This window comes from Pleuronectes platessa, chromosome 7, assembly GCF_947347685.1.
Source record: "Pleuronectes platessa chromosome 7, fPlePla1.1, whole genome shotgun sequence".
NCBI classification, from domain to species: domain Eukaryota; kingdom Metazoa; phylum Chordata; class Actinopteri; order Pleuronectiformes; family Pleuronectidae; genus Pleuronectes; species Pleuronectes platessa.
The window spans coordinates 19,704,054-19,722,033 of NC_070632.1; the positions used below are offsets into that span (position 1 = coordinate 19,704,054).

General features: G+C 40.0%; 1 protein-coding gene across 1 annotated transcript; it reads right to left on the reverse strand.

Annotated features, from left to right (window-relative positions):
- Positions 1-608: 608 nt before the first annotated feature.
- slc6a13 (solute carrier family 6 member 13) lies at positions 609-16,930 on the reverse strand. The gene is made up of 15 exons (XM_053427319.1): positions 16,732-16,930; positions 13,526-13,735; positions 12,617-12,751; positions 11,494-11,634; positions 11,019-11,100; positions 10,686-10,818; positions 10,217-10,351; positions 6,667-6,770; positions 5,239-5,363; positions 4,902-5,014; positions 4,621-4,758; positions 4,048-4,150; positions 3,602-3,702; positions 2,953-3,123; positions 609-2,031 (listed from the first exon to the last, which is right to left on the reverse strand). Exons 1-15 carry the CDS (start codon positions 16,736-16,738, stop codon positions 1,867-1,869), a joined length of 1,863 nt encoding a protein of 620 aa, XP_053283294.1. The 5' UTR covers positions 16,739-16,930; the 3' UTR covers positions 609-1,866.
- Between the last annotated feature and the right edge of the window lie 1,050 nt (positions 16,931-17,980).

Sequence of the window (17,980 nt, forward strand, 5' to 3'; positions counted from 1 at the left end):
ACCATTGTATCAAAAAGATATTAATAAGTTCATAATATATGTCTTGTCGTCACAAACCTCATTCACTTATTTATTCAATTAAAAGGCATACAGGATGTCAAGGCTCTCGACGATCATATTGGCGTTTTTTTAGTACATTGGTTGCTGTAAGGTTATGTAATAGGTTTTATCCTGTAGTTGGCGTAGGGCTTTGTATATATATATATATTTGGTTCTATCCATAATGACTGTGGCACTGCCTCTATCTGCCGGTGTGATTACGATGCTTGTGTTGATCATTAGCTCTTTTATTGTTCGTTCCTCCTCTGGTGTGACTTTCTTTTTTTTTTTTTGATTAAAACTGGTAATATGTTAATGACCTTGTATTAAATGGAATATAGTACTGTTATTCATCTACACAAAAACTGCTCACAAGAAATATTTCTTTGTTGTGTTGTACATGTTTCAACTTTGTTCATTGAAACTAAGAAAATCATGTAAATCAAATCATTTTGGAAGATAATCATCATCTTACATACATACAAGTACCAGAGGAGGTTTCAAATATCAATAGTATGCTTCCATTTGAAAGGATAATGTTTTTCTAAATGAGGATGGTGTCACTGAAATGTAGAATACCAGTATTTATTGTATAATCATCAAAAAACACAGCAAAGATGCAATTTTCTGTTATGTGAATGATCATTTATGTACTTAAAAGAAAATTGTATCACACTTAACATATTAACATATATTTCAAAGCAAATTTTAACTAAAAGTTCAGTTCAGTCATTAAAAATAATTTTTAGCATATACAAGTTTTATACCATAAACCGAATAGTAATCAATTACCAGATATTCATTCCATTATCACAACTAAATAAACACACATGGAGTTCAATATTGTTTACAGAAGAAAAGAGGTTGAGAGATATTTTCATTTGGAATAAATTCCCTCAAACGTTACAGACTTCCTTGTCCATATTCTCCAAGTGGAACAGACGTCTCCTGCAGGCACTTTTACACATTTTAATTTCATACGAAACAAAGCATTAGTGATTAGGCAAAAAACTACAGAATTATAATCATTTTAATAATCAGAAGCCCAACAAAAACAATGCAAAATATACATGCATCTCCACAAATTCCAGTAAAGCAAAAAAAAAGCCTACATGAATCAGTTAACAAAGTAACATTAATAGAAAATGTCAACACAAACCCTTAACTGAGATGAGTAGAGGTCAGTTAATGTAAATTAAATGTTTAAATTTCTTGCATTCTGAAGAATTGGTTATTAGTATGTTTTTAGGATGCTTCATTGGAAAGTCTTACATCCTGAGATGATAACTCTCTACTGTACAGTAAAACAGAGCAGTAACTTTGATTGAAATGAATACAGAGTTGAACAGAACTGTATTTAAACACACAAAGATTTTATTCAAGTCGTTGTCTATGATCCGTGCACATATCTGACACCTGTTCTCCATCTGCAGCAGACAGCTGTTAGATTCAAGAATCAATTTGAAAAATACAATGCTTCCTTAGAAAGCAGACATGATCCGATGTAATCAACACATGGCCATACTTTTCAAATGTACATGTGACTCTGCCAGTGGCCAATGAGATGATAACCAGTGCTCCTTAAGAGAATGTACTGTAAATCATTAAGTAAGAGTTTGGATATGGTACGTTGAAGGCAACATAGAAAGGAGAAAACCTCTAGCAGCATGTCAGCAGTTACAGGTGAGCTGAGTCTTGAACTTGGCGCCTGCTCATGTTACGTCATTTTGTCTGGACTTTGTATTCCAGAGAGATGGGAAGGGAGTGTCAAAGTTAAGAAGCGACCTTTGAGCTCCACATCCAGCTCTGATTTCAACACTCTGGCCTTTAACAGTGGGACTCTTTTTCCTCAACAGGGAAATAACCATCCTTACTAGGAGGTGCCTTCTGATGGAGGCTCCCGCCATCTGCTGCAAAGACGGCGAGCAGCTTCGCTTGCTCTTGCTTCGTCTTTGGTAACTCAGTAGAAGGAGTGGTCAAGATAGCCAGGCGCTGTGAACACAGTGAGAGGAGAGATACAGATAGCAAATGAAGGCGAAAGTGAGACTGCAGGTAACTATATGTGATATGAGAATATGACAGATTAGGATATTTTAATTTGTGTCAATACTTAAAGGTTTAACTGCTATAATGTTCAGAAAACACATCACTTTACTCCTAATGTCCAATGCTGCAGCTCCCGTTTTCACAAAAAACGCTTTTGGACACTACTTACGGCGGTAATGAGGATTTCAATGTACAACAACAATGAAATCCCACTATAAATTTAAAATGTTTATTTGACACTTTTTTAAAATACTTTTACATAAAAACACATTGAATTGTCATCTTTTAATGTAGAGATAAACTTCTTTATCTCAGTTTGTGCTGTGACGCTAGTCTATATAGTAAACAACATAGTGACTCCTGTCTCTTTAAGGCCCTCTTCCTGATAAAGTCTGCTCAGATTGGCCAACCTGTCCACTTTGCTATGATTGGTCAACCTGTTGCAGCTGGTGTATGTAAAGTCAACTTCCTCTCCCACTTTACCTGATTTTGTTAGGTATTGCAAGACTAGCTGCTATGTGTGTATTATGCAAATGTTGCCCCACAATCGGTATCGACCAATGTAATCACTAGGTGTTACAGGGGCTTTAGTGTGGGGAATTTAAATGAAAATGCTTTAACAATCTTTAATTTTAATAACTTTCTTGCCTAATTATTAATTTTTTTTTGACCTCTTAGTATTAGGTAAGGAAATTGGTGAAAGCCAATTTTATTCCACCTATGGTAGGAAAAAAAACAGGAAACAAGCTTTTTAAGCTCAGTGAATCAACAGAAATACTGTCTGAGGCATAACATGTGCAAAAGATTAAAGCAATGAAACAGAGGGAGACATTTTCTCCTACAAAGAACAGTTTAAGATGAGCGTACCTCTCTCAATGTTCCAGGGGTGTAGTACAGCTTCCCTGCTGCCCAGAGAGGGATACACAGCATGGAGGTCAGGGCCAGGATCCAGCCCACACCATTCCCCCACCAGGGGTATATGTAGACATTGTTGTACTTCAGAGGGGAGTACTTGATCAATGCAAACGCAAAGGTTCCCTGAGTTCAGAGAAAAAAAGGAATATTTAATTGTTTGGATTTGTAATATGTTTTAATTCAGTGTTTCGCAAACTAGGGGTCAGGATCCTTTGGGGTTGTCCAAACATCAATTACAATTAAAATCAATTTGAAATATTTTTTACGATTTATTGACGAAGTTGTTTGTTTTTGATATACTGTTGAAATTGCACTGCCCTGAAAAAAGTAATGTTCTTCACTGCATAGTTTTACTGTTTGGTTAGAAATGAAAATAAAAACTCATGTTTTTGATTGAAAGGCGCTATATAATTTCATGTTATTATTAATATTGTTATTTCAACAGTAACATTAACCACTAACTAACTTTCTAATCAGCAGGCCTATTATTTATTTATGGTCATGTTTCATCCACACTGGCCACCAGAGGCTGCTCTTCTTTCAATAGTGCAAAAGTTGGAGAAGTAGAGCTTGAGAGAATGAGGATTCGGGTCAAACTCACAAAGCAAGTGGCAGGTGTGAAGTAAAGCCAGCAGTACTTGATGACGGGACTCGGACGATAACCAATCATGTCCTCTATGTTGTCATAGAAACGGTCAGCACCTGCAATGAAGGAGGGATGAGGGAAACACAATGAAGATTTATTTAACATCAGTGAGACAAATTACTGTCTGGTACCTAAATTAGGCTCATTTATTTAGATTTTAAGCTCAACTAATGATTTATTATCATTTATTTTGATTCTTTTAAGCATGAAAAACAAACAAAATAGATAAAACACACCCTTCCATCAGCCTCAGCCTCCCATCAAAAGAGAACCTTTTTCAAATGTGTTATTGGCTGGTTGAAAGAGCAATGGTTGAGCATGAATGGTGCATGGTGAGACAAAAGCTTTTGTCTTTTAATGGCCCATTTAGTCGCCCTGCATAGCACGGGTAATGCACTCACCATAAATCCAAGCAATGCAAAGAGTCTCAAAAACAGCAACGAAGAGAAGACACATCCCACTGGCTGCGTAGTAGTCAAACAGCTGGAAGATGTACATTCCTCCCTGTTGGGGACAAACATAAGCATATATAATGCAACAGCTGACACTCTGCATTGTATGAAAGCCAATGTTCTTGAATGTGATTCTTTAAAGTACAACTCAATGAAAGCACACAGCTAGTAAAGAATTTTAACAAAAACAAAATTTTGCTATTTAGAGAATCCCCCCAAAAAATCTATCTGAAATCTGAAATTCGTAGTATGAAAAATGCGCAGGTTCCCTTTAAACTTAATTTAGATTACTGATATGTCAGCGTTGAAAAAAAGAATGTGGTCACTTAAATGCTTAAATCAACCTACTTTTACAGTTCCACCTTCATTATCCTCTTTAAACTTTTTCTATTATAACTGATAATTATAATTTCAATATGCTTGTTTGACATCACAAGGAAAAAGACATTCAATAATGGAAGTTCTGTGATTCAAAACATACAGATTATGTGCTTAGTTTCTGATATCTACAGTGGCACTAACCTCCGTCAGCATGATGAGGCCCAAGAGGAAGGACACCACGGACACTGCCAGGATGAAGAGCTCCCTGCGGTATTTCCGGCGGAAGGTGGAAGGATACATGTCCACCATGGCCGTCACCAGGCTCTCCACACAGACAAACTGATCAGGAGAGAAATTAAACACATGAGTGGTGTGTTCACATGTTTCTGTATGTCTCAATGTTAGTGTATGCTTGCTTTATCTTACAGTATATAGCCGTTGTGTGTGTGTTTGTGTAGTTGTAAAGTTGCATGAGATCTCACTTGACTGTCCAGGCCCAGAAAGGCGATCATAATAAAGAAGAAGCAGGCCCACAGGGGGGAGAAGGGCATCATGGCCACAGCTCTGGGATATGCTATGAAGGCCAAACCTGGACCTGGGTTAGAGGTCAAATGTTGTTTTCTCGTTAAAATTCACATTATTGCTTATTCCTACTCATGGTAATGCTTTAAAACCACACCATGAAAATTACATTAAAAGAAGCCCTCAATCGAAGACACAGAATATACAAGACAGAAGGCAGTAGAATTGGAATTACAGAATGAAAAACAAGGCTGTCTAAACGCAGTGACCATACGGCAAAGGAAACAATCCACCAACCAGATTCAGCCACCTCTGAGATAGGTATGTTCTGCTCGTAGGACATGAAGCCCAGGATGGAGAAGATAGCGAAGCCTGCAATAAAACTGGTGCCACTGTTTAGGAAACAGAGCGACAGACAATCCCTGGAAACAACACATAAATAAATAATGAACAGAAACTTAATTGTGTTTACAGGGAGAGAGAACGGAGATTTGATTTCCTACATATAAAAATGTATTGTTGACAATCAAACTAACTAAATAACAACATGCTAAGCACTACTGACTTTGAAGATAGTGTAATTATATAATTGACAGGGTTTCCCCCAGTGCTTTATAGGCCTGGCGGGCTGCCAGGCTTTTCTCCCCCCCCGCCAGGCTAAGCGTCGCTTGTTTATTTATTAAAAAAAAAAAAAAATGTTATGCACCAGAAACATGATACCAAAGTCGGCATTGCGCTTTTAACCGCATCTGGTGATACGGTTGAAACCGCAATGGCGACATCTTATGGTCAGTATGTGAACCCATAAGGTAAGAGGTCAGGTGTATTTTCCATCACCTGAACCTCCAAAACCACGACCCGTCTCTACCACGCAACAACTTTCGCAACAACATGTCACGGAGAAAGGGTAACAAAAACCTTGGACTCTTTCTTTTTCCGGAGTCGGGGGAGGCCGCTCGTTCAGCCCCAGGCCAAGCGGAGAGCATCGCCAGCGAGCCGACCAAGCCGTGGGCTCGATGATGAGGCAGAGCCAGAGCTAGTTAGCGCGGATGTTAGCGCGTCGGATGTTAGCATTTCGGATGTTAGCGCGTCGGATGTTAGCATGTCGGATATTAGCACGTCGGATGTTAGCCCGTCGGAGCAGCCTGCTGCGAGTCGCGATGGGAAACATCCAAGTAGCGGATTTAACCCAAAGACCTCAGGAACAGGTTGCCTCTGTATAACAATAAATGGTCCCTCTATGGCTGATCTTGACTACAGTAAGGCTCTTGAGGAGTTCTTTCAGAAGCCGAGACGGATCACTTGCAAGAAGTAAAAGAGGTCACACAGCATACCTCTTCAGGCCCTGAGTTCCCTGTTCCCCCTTGGCCATGTTTGCACTTTTTTATTTATGTTAATTTATTTTACTTTTAAATGTGACCAGAAATGGCTAGTTTTTTTAGATTCATTTAGATTTTACTAATTGATAATATTTATTTTTATTTTATTTATTATTTATTGTAAACTGTATTATGTAATATTAATAAGTATTGTTAATAAATGTCTTAAAATAACAATTGTCATAATTTCAAAATTCCTGTCAACTTTTAACATTTTTTTGTCGGCCGCCGGTCGGCTTCTTTAGCGGCCCTACCACCAGGCTTAGCAAGTTTTCTGGGGGAAACCCTGATTGATATATAATTGTATTGATCATATTGCTAACTGCTGTATTATATCAATGCCCACCTGTAGCAGTTGTTGTTATATTTGTTGTAGCTTCCCAGTGCAGTGAGGCAGCCTAGGCAGATGGCATAGGAGAAGAAGATTTGAGTTCCGGCATCCATCCATACCTGAGGACAGAATATAGACCAAATAATCAAAGAGAGATAATACATTTACAATGAACATATCAAGAAAAAACCCTGAAACAAAACAATCAGGTTTTATTGCAGTGTTTTGTATTTTTGGCTTTGAAAATATTTAGTTAACTATTGATTATATATACAGTGGAGGAAATAATTATTTGATCCCTCGCTGATTTTGTAAGTTTGCCCATTCACAAAGACACAAACAGTCTATAATTTTAATGGTAGGTTTATTACAATAGTGAGAGATGGAATATCAAAAGGAAAATCCAGGAAATCACTTTAAATAAAATATATAAACAGACTTGCATTTTATCGAGTGAAATAAGTATTTGATCCCCTGCCAATAAATGGCTTAGTACTTGGTGGCAAAACCCTTGTTGGCAAGCACAGAGGTCAGATGTTTCTTGTAGTTAATTACCAGGTTTGTGCACGTATCAAGAGGAATCTTGGTCCACTCCTCTTTGCAAATCATCTCCAAATCCTTAAGGTTTCGAGGCTGTCGCTTCGCAACTCGAAGCTTCAGCTCCCTCCACAGATTTTCGATGGGATTAAGGTCGGGAGACTGACTTGGCCACTCCATGACCTTAATGTGTTTCCTTTTGAGCCACTCCTTTGTTGCCTTGGCCGTATGTTTTGGGTCATTGTCCTGCTGGAAGACCCATCCACGACCCGTTTTCAGTGCTCTGGCGGAGGGAAGAAGGTTGTCACTCAGGATTTTACGGTACATGGCCCCGTCCATCTTTCCATCAATGCGGTGAAGTCGTCCTGTCCCCTTAGCAGAGAAACACCCCCAAAGCATAATGCTTCCACCTCCATACTTGACGGTGGGGATGGTGTTCTTGGGGTCATAGTCAGTATTTTTCCTCCTCCAAACACGGCGAGTCGAGTTGATGCCAAAGAGCTCAATTTTGGTTTCATCTGACCACAGCACTTGCTCCCAAGACTTCTCTGAATCATTCAGGTGATCATTGACGAACTTCAGACGGGCCTGTACATGTGCATTCTTGAGCAGGGGGACCTTGCGGGCACTGCAGGATCTTAATCCATTGCGGCGTAGTGTGTTCCCAATGGTTTTCTTGGTGACTGTGGTCCCAGCTGCCTTGAGATCATTAGCAAGCTCCTCGCGTGTAGTTCTTGGATCATTTCTCACCTTCCTCATCATCAGTGATACTCCACGAGGTGAGATTTTGCAAGGAGCCCCAGAACGAGGACGATTGATGGTTGTTTTGTGCGTCTTCCATTTTCGAACGATCGCACCAACAGGTGTCTCCTTCTCACCCAGCTTCTTGCCTATGGTCTTGTAGCCCAATCCAGCCTTGTGCAGGTCTACAATCTTGTCCCTGATGTCCTTAGACAACTCTTTGGTCTTGCCCATGGTGGAGAGTTTGGAGTCTGACTGATGAATGCATGTACAGGTGTCTTTTATACAGGTGATTGGTGACTGATTGACACACAGGTGTCTTTGCTGCAGGTAACATGTTTTTTTCAGTGTATCTAAGGAGTAGGAGTATTTAACCAGTCTGTGGGAGCCAGAATTGTTGATGGTTGGCAGGGGATCAAATACTTATTTCACTCGATAAAATGCAAGTCTGTTTATATATTTTATTTAAAGTGATTTCCTGGATTTTCCTTTTGATATTCCATCTCTCACTATTGTAATAAACCTACCATTAAAATTATAGACTGTTTGTGTCTTTGTGAATGGGCAATCTTACAAAATCAGCGAGGGATTAAATAATTATTTCCTCCACTGTATGTTTGTACAGGACTTAACTTTAAATTATGTTTATGTATTTATCTGACCTTATAAGCCAATCAGCTCTCACATACAGAATGATCACAGTATTTAGTTAAAACAGAACCAGCTAAAGAGTGTAACTAGTCATCAGGATTTCTTTTGTTCTGTATTTTACTCTACATGTTTAATGGTGTATTTCTAACATTCACTTGAGGACCAGTTCACTGTAGAGAGTGGAGATCAAACCTAAAAACATGAGAAAGGACAGTGTAGTGTTATAATTGCACGGATGTTTTATAATCAGTGTGTGCAATGACAAGAAACATTTCATTAACAATATTTTATTTAATTTGGCAGAAAAACAAAGTCTTACTCACATCGGCCTCAGACTCCACAGAAAAGTGGTTCTTGAGCCTTTTTAAGTGACTCAGTCTCTTGATATTTAAACTTCATACCAAAATAACCTCCATTCAAACTCCCTCATTTGTCTTTAAAACGCAATCCAACTCCCATTGAATCCTAAAACTGTTTACTCCTTAACCTCGCCCTCTCAATCCCACCACCCTGTGACCACCCACCCTGCAGACCTAGTATCTGTCCCAGGCATTTCCAGGCATTAAAAACAGCACAACTAAACTCTCTGTGAGCACTCACTTGCACAAAAACATTCAAATTAGCTCTCTTTCTATTCTTGCAAGTAAAGAAAAAAAACTATTTAAGTGTTCCAAGAGCACTGGGTCATGTTTGAGAGAGCAGGTGGCCAGGACTTCAGATCAGACTGACTGGGGAGCCAACAATTCAAGCCCTGGTCACAACACAACAAAAATGCAGGTATTACCAAGGTAACAGCTCATCCAGTCTAGCTGGTCTTGGCCTGTATGCACCTGACCTATATTCATCTCCAAAGCCCTGAGAAGGATTGAAGGAGGCCCCTCTATGCGACTTTTACACTGGTTGCAATGTATTGGCAGGGCAAAAAGAACACATCACTTTCTGAGGAAGGGGGATAAGTCTCTGACCGACCATATCTTGAAATGAACCTGTCTGAAATCCAAATTGTGTGGGTGTTATAAGTCCTGTGGTAATGGTGCCGCTGATAAATGGTCTCGGGAAAACTTGTTTTGGTGGAACATTTGCAAGTGGGGAGGCGATAATTGTCACTAAAAAGGCTAATAAACAATATGCAACACAAAAAGGTAGAGCATGTAAGAGGACTGTATCGTTGCAAGATAAAAATGTGCGTCAAAATAATTTTTGGAATCTATTTTCAGTGTATAGGCTGCTAGTTTAAGGTTTGTTGTTGATTCTTATAGCTGTTAACACACAATATTATAATAATTTCAGTGAACTTGTTAGCAATCTTCTATTTAGTAGCGCTCTTTGTGAAATGATAATGATCAATGATCAATCAGTGTGGGTGAGAATGCTCATATACTACAGCTTATGGCTTATGTAAAATGTTATTTCCTATTTTTAGATATCTTTTTATTTATACTTGCACATATACACCACAGCAAATTCCTTGTATGTGTAAACCTACTTGGCAATTAAACCAGATTCTGATCGTGTGGGGCTGGTCATTTAGCAAATTATAAGACATTAGGTTATGATTTATGATTATTATTATTGTTTTAATTATAACTACATGTCTGCATGTGTTTGTTCAACAGTTAAAGCCTCCAGCCTTTACCTGTGGGTCTGACAGTCGTCCCAGGTCAGGGTAGAGGTAGTAGTGGATTCCCCTGGAGGCTCCGGGCAGGGTGACCCCTCTGATCAGCAGGATCACTAACATAGCATACGGAAAAGTGGCTGTGAAGTAAACCACCTGTAGAGAAAACAGCAGCACTTTGTCGTTAGGTTTACATGTCTGCTCGGCCTAAAGTAGTTTCTCTCTCTGGAGAAACGTTGTTGTCTTCATCATTTGTTTTTCATTTCAGTGTTTTGTGGATTTTGACTTAATAAAGCACGGAAGTTTCTAGATTCTGCTTATTGAAATCCTGCATAAAACACATCATGTCCAACCATACAGCAAATATTTATCAATCAAAACCAGAGTAAAGTATCTTCTTAAAAATGCAGAAAACCATCAATAATATCACATGTATAATTTCCATATGGGCTTGAGGATTTGAACGTTATGAACGGAGTTCAGGTTTCACCTTGCCCGTGGACTTGACTCCCTTCCAGATGCAGAAGTAGCAGATGACCCAGGCGACTGCGAGGCAGACAACCAGGTCCCAATTCAGAGAGCCGATGTGATGGATACCTGGGGAAATCCTCAGAACTTTGCGCCTGGAGCACAAACATATGGCAAACAAGAATTCATTATCGAGTGTATTTATGTTTAAAGCAGCAGGTTTGTCTATGTCCTCAGTTGCTAAAGCCAAATGCCTACAAGCAATTCCAAAGACGACGTAGCAACATGGATGTGTGGTAAACTTGCGGACACAAAAGGCCATTCGGGGACATAGTCAAACAAAAAGAGCACTTACTCCCAGAACTCAATGACAGGAGAGGTGGTGTTCTCATGGTGATTGATGGAGCTATTCCCCCTCTGAAATTCCATACAGGAATCTTGAATGAAGGAAGCACAAACAAAGACATTCAACCCCAGTGAAGAAATCCAAGCTTTCTCTGAGGTTTCTAAGCTACACACAGGCAAGTGAAACAACGCCACCACTGAGACCGAGAAGGGAAATGGTGCAGGAGTGCCCTGCTAATGGAGTTATGAAGGGGCAGACCTGAAAATAAACATTGCAAAATAAATGATAACTACACCTTGGAAATTCAAAGACTTGACAATAAAAGAACACTTCGGTCCATGAGTTAACAGCAGCATCACGCTCCGTCATAAATTATCCCTTTCTCACCAAATTAACCTCCTCAAGCTTCCTGAGGCCTGGATACACCAGATTAAATATATTGGTTAGACTAAACATCTCTGTTTGCTGTTACGGAGCGAGGTACCTGTGTTCCAGGTGTTGTTGCAGGAGGCCCAGGGCAGGTCCCACGTGAAGGAGTGCGACAGGTAGAAGAGGGCCCAGGCTAACACAATGATGTAGTAGATGTTCAGCAGACCAACAATCACCTGGGTGGCATATCCCACTCCTGAAACAGAAGAACATCAGGCTTAGGGCATTTAATGAGCTGTAAAAAACAGGCATCATTATTCATTTTTTCCAAAACATTTATGGCCCTTAAGTTTTGGTTGAGAGAGGGAACAACAATGAAGCCAATGAGTCTGGTTTCCTTCCATCCATGTATCCAATATGTTTTAATACAATATTGAGATGAGGAATTTGACCCTAAACAACAATATTAAACACGTCCACCTGCAGCTATTCTCTGGTTACAGCAGCAGGCTCGACAGCTCTCTGAGAATGTTAGAAATGTGATGTAATTTGGCCTCATATGTGAGAAGCTACTCTCATTTTACTGGATCTAGCAAACCACAAACATGTTATTGAATCTCTGACAGCCTATCTGACTGCTTCACTGGAGACAAAGAGGAATCATTTAACCTCAGAGAAATCATCTCTCCTGTGTTTAATTGAACTTTCCTCAGCTCACTGCTTCTGCCCTTTTAAAATGATTGCATCCTGCAGTAAATTACATGCAGGCTTAAATACAATATGCAGGCTCGACTCTCCTGCCGCTGATCACAGACTAATTTGAAGGCAGCTCGATGGGACAAGCTTTGGAGAAATGTGATGTCTGCCAGTGTTGGTTTCTTTTTAGTTAAATACAGTTACATGCATCCCCCTCCAACATCATGCAATTTGTATATAACACATGCACAAATACAAATGCACATTATTCTCTCTCTGCATGTGCACAACGCACACAGTGAACATGAATCATTAACATACATCATCAATATTTGTATATCCCCTGTTGTTGTGCACAAGCATTAACATTAAAAACATCAAACACATGTGCCCCCTCATGAACTTTTACAAAGTAAAGAAAACATTGTAATGATATGTTATAAATGTACAAACTAGATGGGGCTAAAACTTCCAGAGAGATGAGTTTTATTCAATCTTAGTTTTGCTAAGAGTTTAGAGTATTAAGAAGGTAGTTACACTACCTTCAAACAAAGGGCAGATCTTCCTCCAGCAGGTTACGCCGCCCTCGCTGGTGTACTGACCCAGAGCCGTCTCCAGGAAGAAGACCGGGATCCCACAAGCAAAGAGGAAGATGAGGTATGGGATGAAGAAGGCCCCTGACATAATCACACAGATTTGAGTTCATTCAGATGCCTTCAGCAGGCTCCCTCACAATACATATATACATACAAATATATAGATTTAATATATTAACTAGATTAAATGTACTTTATTGTTTTATTCTTAATTTGTGAGGTTTCCTGTGACAGACATTAGTTATGACTGCATGAAAAATCTATCAGAATGAGGATGGAAGACAGGACAGATCCCCACAAATGAAGCCAAATCTTCTTGATCTAGGCTGGTTACAGAATTGCAGACAAACACTGCCTCCTCCATGTTAGTGGATGGGACAAGGACCAAACTTAAAGGTTAAAAATACAAGTCAAACCTTTTTTCGGGGGTTCTTATCAAAGTGATGCATGGTTCCAGTGCTGTTTTTGTATAAACTTGGTTCTGGTTAATATGATATAAAAATGGAATGTAACATCAGCTGAGACTGAAGTGAAATTGGTCGAGTGTGAATATTGACGAGACCTTGATAGTGTGGCTCCATCCCCCAATCACTACTGAACAGATTCTGCTCCAAATGACGTCAAAAGCACAATATAGCAACACCCGTATCTGAGACCTTTCGGCTTTATGTTTGTACCATATGAGGAAGTGGAGAACACATACATCATCCCTGTCTGTGAACATTCTATGGTTTGAATAAGTGGCTGTTTCTTGCCGCCACAGCCTGATGTTGTAAGACTACATTCAGAAACTAAACTTTTGGCTCCAACAGGCACCAAGATAACAAAATCTAGATGAAAGATTTCAGCACTCACCTCCTCCATTCTTATAACATAGGTAAGGAAAACGCCAGACATTGCCCAGGCCTATAATTTCTCCAGCCACTGAAAGAACAAACTCGAGCTTGCTGCCCCACTGCCCCCTCTCTGTCATCTTCTCCTCTGTACTGGGCACAATGTCGAGGGGCCTGTTGTTCCCATTGGAGGGTTCCGCCTTGGACGGATCCTCCATTTCACCTGTGGGTCCTAAGAGTTACATCGAAAAGATACAGATTGTAAGTGGCAAATGGTCCAGAGTTCATGGGAGGGTAGCAGGAAGCTGGAGGAACACCGTTTCATAAGTGCATAAATGCTTTGTTTTTCTAAGAGTTAAAGAGGTAATCCAAGCAATCCCATAGTACTGCAGTCAAGCTTAACAAATTGAATGAGTAAAGTCACATAGAGTCATTATTACTGCTCCATTAACGAAGACCAATCAAGAGCTAAAATCCACATAGTGATAGTTTTTCACTATGTACTATATAGATCGTATAATAATTCCGTTCAATTCATTCACTTTCATGAACCCTGGCTCTGCGATTGTGTATTACATGAGTCAAAACTTTTTACATATGTAAAACAACTTTTGTAAACTTATAAAACCTGCAATAAATCCATAATCTGAGAAGAATTTTGGAATTCCATCAATAAATGATAATATTGAATTATTGACACACGATTTGTCCAGTTATTGAGACATACTAAAGGAAACAATTCAGAAAAGGTTAATAAAAAAAAAAATTCTATGACCTGCTAACTGAGTTTGATCCAGTTGAACCTGTCAGGTCTAGTGTCAGTAGAATATCAGTAATATAAGATTATATCAGGTGAGGATGCTTTTAGTTACAATACATAGATGTCACTGATTCAACCTTAGAAAGCAAACAATAAGCTTATCATGAATTATTTTCTTTTGTTACAGACACATTTCTTCTGCACATGCTACCTGCTGGTCTATGCCATTTTACTGAGAGCACATTTATGTACTTGTAATCAAATGTGCAATATAAAAAGAATACCCTGCAATGTAAAATAAGTATGTTTGAATATTTAATGTACATAGCATCAGGAGGGAGAAGAAATAATTTCAGGACCTTGGCTAGTTCTCAGGGAGAATTCCTGTTGTCTATGAAAAGTGCAAAAAACTTCCATATGAGCTTAAATGTATCATATCACTGCTTCTGCCATGTGACAAAAGTGTGGTCAGAATCGGCTCGTTGCTACGTAACCTCGCTGGATATCAGTCGAGCCCCTGGTCAGATCCTGTTTGTGGAGCAGTAGGAAACAGACAGCTCACTGACTGTGCTCACTCCTGTCAGATTGCATTAACAGGCCTCTCAGCAGATCTGCTGTTTCCCCTTTAACTCTCTCTGAAACTCTGAGAATGCAAACTCACTTCTCACCAGGCTCTCTCACTCGGACTTACTTAGTTACAAAAAGTACACTTTGAATCCAAACCTCCTTCCCTTCCTCTGTCATCCTACATCCACAAAAACAAGCACATGTTATGTCGCTTGACCCTGGTCTCATGTGACCAATGAATTAGCCTGTTTTTTGAACAACACAAAAGGGTGGAAATCCCATCAGCAGCCCTGTGTGAAGCCACCTTTTCGGAATGTGCTCCTACTGGCAGAGGGCAGAGGTGGAGCAGAAGTGTTAGACCGTTTGTGATACGTGCGAGGAGCTTGAGGTCAGATCCGTTTTTGGAGCCAAAATCTCCTGCACTGGAGCCAAATGCCGCTCGAGGTAAAAATAGAGCCCCTTGTTTTCCCAAGGTGCTTGGTGGGAATGAAGGCTCAGTGCAACAAAAAGCAAAGGACCCCCTATACTCTGAGCTGGCAGAGGAAAATTCTCACTGGACTTGCAGCCAGTTGTCAGGATTTTTCATATTAACCGAAGTCCGCAAGCCAAATACCCCACTTCCAAAACAGCCATTTCATAGGTGAGACTTAATATTATCATCGTTTATAGTGTAGCAGCTAAATCCTTTACACACATATCTACTCATAGACGATTGAGAGTGGCCTCGCCAAGGCCCAGTAGAGAATCATCCCTGGAAACAGCCTTGACTTCACCTCTGTCTGAAAACAGTGAGCTGCCTGAGCAACTGGATGACCGACAGACTGAACTAATGAATGACTGACTGAATGAATGATTGACTGACTGATTGGACATGTGCTTTTTTTTTCATTGATTATCTGTCATTTTGAGGGGTCGCTGAATGAACTATGGGCACCCTGAAAGTTATACTTTCAGGAAATAAGTATATTAGATTTCTTGTTAAAATATAGATGTTGCTATAAGCTCCACTGTCATGTACAGACAAATACTGGGGTCTTAAAACTGTTACATGCGCCGTCTTTGATTTAGAGGTAATACATGATGTACTATAGTACCATTACTCCGCCAGTGTGAATGACCCAAACTGAAAATAGTAGAGTCCACATTGTGAAATTGAGGATACAGTGAAAACCCCCACAGAGAACACTGATCGATCAGTCAGACATTACAGCTTGTGGTCTTATCCGTAATGTTGAAAACAATAACTACGATGGGAAATAATGCTCTTGCTGTTTCTGTGGGTCGTCCTATCTCTTGTAGGCACGTGCAGTGCACAGTTACATATCCGTGACATCCTGTGCCCTGGACACTGAGAATACTTGCAGGCTATAGCATAACTAGATGAGTTACATAAGGAAAGGACGTTTCCATGTCACACGTCTACCTGTGCAAGTTGAAATTTTACAGTTGCCCCAACAAAATCTAGTTGGTGCAATAAACAAATAGTTAGTTGAGGAAGCTACATAATCTGTTGGGATTTCCTATCAAACTTTGGTCAGACTTTGTGTCACGTGCTTCTGATTACAACATGGAACAGCTTGATTGTCAGTGTGCAAGACACTGTGCTGCATTAAAACGTGCGCTACTGAGTCTTAAAAGTCAATTAGCAGATGTACAGTCTTTGCACTGGATCTAGTTAGTTACAGATGTAAGCAATGCAACCAAGCAAGGCTTGGTTGCATTGCAGAAATCTCCCAGAAATTAAAACACGAGAGAGAGATCCCAATATTCACTGAGCGCCGCTGTCAATAAATAAACAAACCAGAACTGTGTTCATATTCAGCAATAATAAGATTTATTATATACCTTTGAATGAAATAAAATAAAATTGCATAACATTATCAATAATCAAAGGCACTCACCTTTCATAGATGCACAATGACAGTTTTCCAGAAGATTGCGGGCCACCAAATTCTGGCCGTTTCAGGTTGCGGTAACATACATGGAGGGGTGGAGATCTGAGAGACAGAAAAGTTTGGTGCAGCTCGCAATGAGATTTTCCCCTCTGCTTTGCCCCTCTCTAAAGACCCCCCCCCCCCCTTCATCCAGTTCCATTCAGGTCCCCCCCGCCCCCCCACAACCACACAGAGACACAAACACACACACACTCGCTCAGCACACTAGAGGTCTGTGCTGTCCTAGTGTGCTGGGCCGATTGCATAACCTTTTGACACACACATTCTCCCAGGGCCTTTCTCTCCATGGAACACCCAGAAACGATGGGGGGAGAAGCCGGTCAAATTGTCGAGTATATACACATGTTTATGCATAAATGGGCAATGGTGGAATATATTCGAAAAATTTAAAAAAAATACAAAAATGCATCACGAACTCACATCCAAAAACTAAAAAAATTCTGCACGAGCTTCACAACAACAGCCTTGGATATGTAACAGTTATTTTGTTCTGGTTGATTTTAATGAAAACATCACTCCTGCTTCATGAACTCCTTACTCCACACACATCCTGAATTCAAGCCCCCGGAAAAGAGCCTTTCTTCTTCCTTCAACCAGATTCCCTCCTCAAAGACGCAGCAGCCCATTCAGAACATTTTCCCACCGCAGGGGTCCAGAGTGGCCTGGTTCAAGGGATTTGTTGGAAGGTCACAATCCAGAGGGTCTTTATGGAGGTGGGGTTGGGGGGGTGGGGGGTGATGCAGTGTTTCAGCCTTCTTTCTTTCACAGTGAGACCGTTACACCCCCCCGCGACCCAATTCTAATTCATGAAACAGACACGTCGGTTTTCCTGAGCTTGAATTCAGTTTTGTTGCTGTTTTGACTTGTAAAGTATATGACAAAATGATATTTTTCTGAATCAGTCCAAATATGTTGCTCCTGGTGGCAAATGTGATGTGGCAGCTCATCACTTTCCGGTCCCGGTTTGACACAAAACATGTCGGATTCCTCTCTGCGAATATCAAACCTGCATCCTGTAACGTGAGTTTGATGTTTGGCAGTAACATTGTATTTATAATACAACTTTAAAACAAGGTAAGGTCTTGCCTTCGTTATCTTTTTCTCTCTCGACCTGAAGCTTTATTTCATCTTGGTGAGATGATTGTATTTCATTGTATTATGGGTTGAGCCAAAAGAAAAATCTCACACTTTGGTA

What these genes read in the sequence shown, in the direction of transcription:
- slc6a13 (XM_053427319.1), bottom strand. An exon ending in GCCTCATCATGCTGACGGAG is followed by an intron (nt 4,151 to 4,620) that starts GTTAGTGCCACT and finishes TGTCCCCAACAG; the next exon opens with GGAGGAATGTACATCTTCCA. An exon ending in TCACACCTGCCACTTGCTTT is followed by an intron (nt 3,124 to 3,601) that starts GTGAGTTTGACC and finishes CTCTGAACTCAG; the next exon opens with GGAACCTTTGCGTTTGCATT.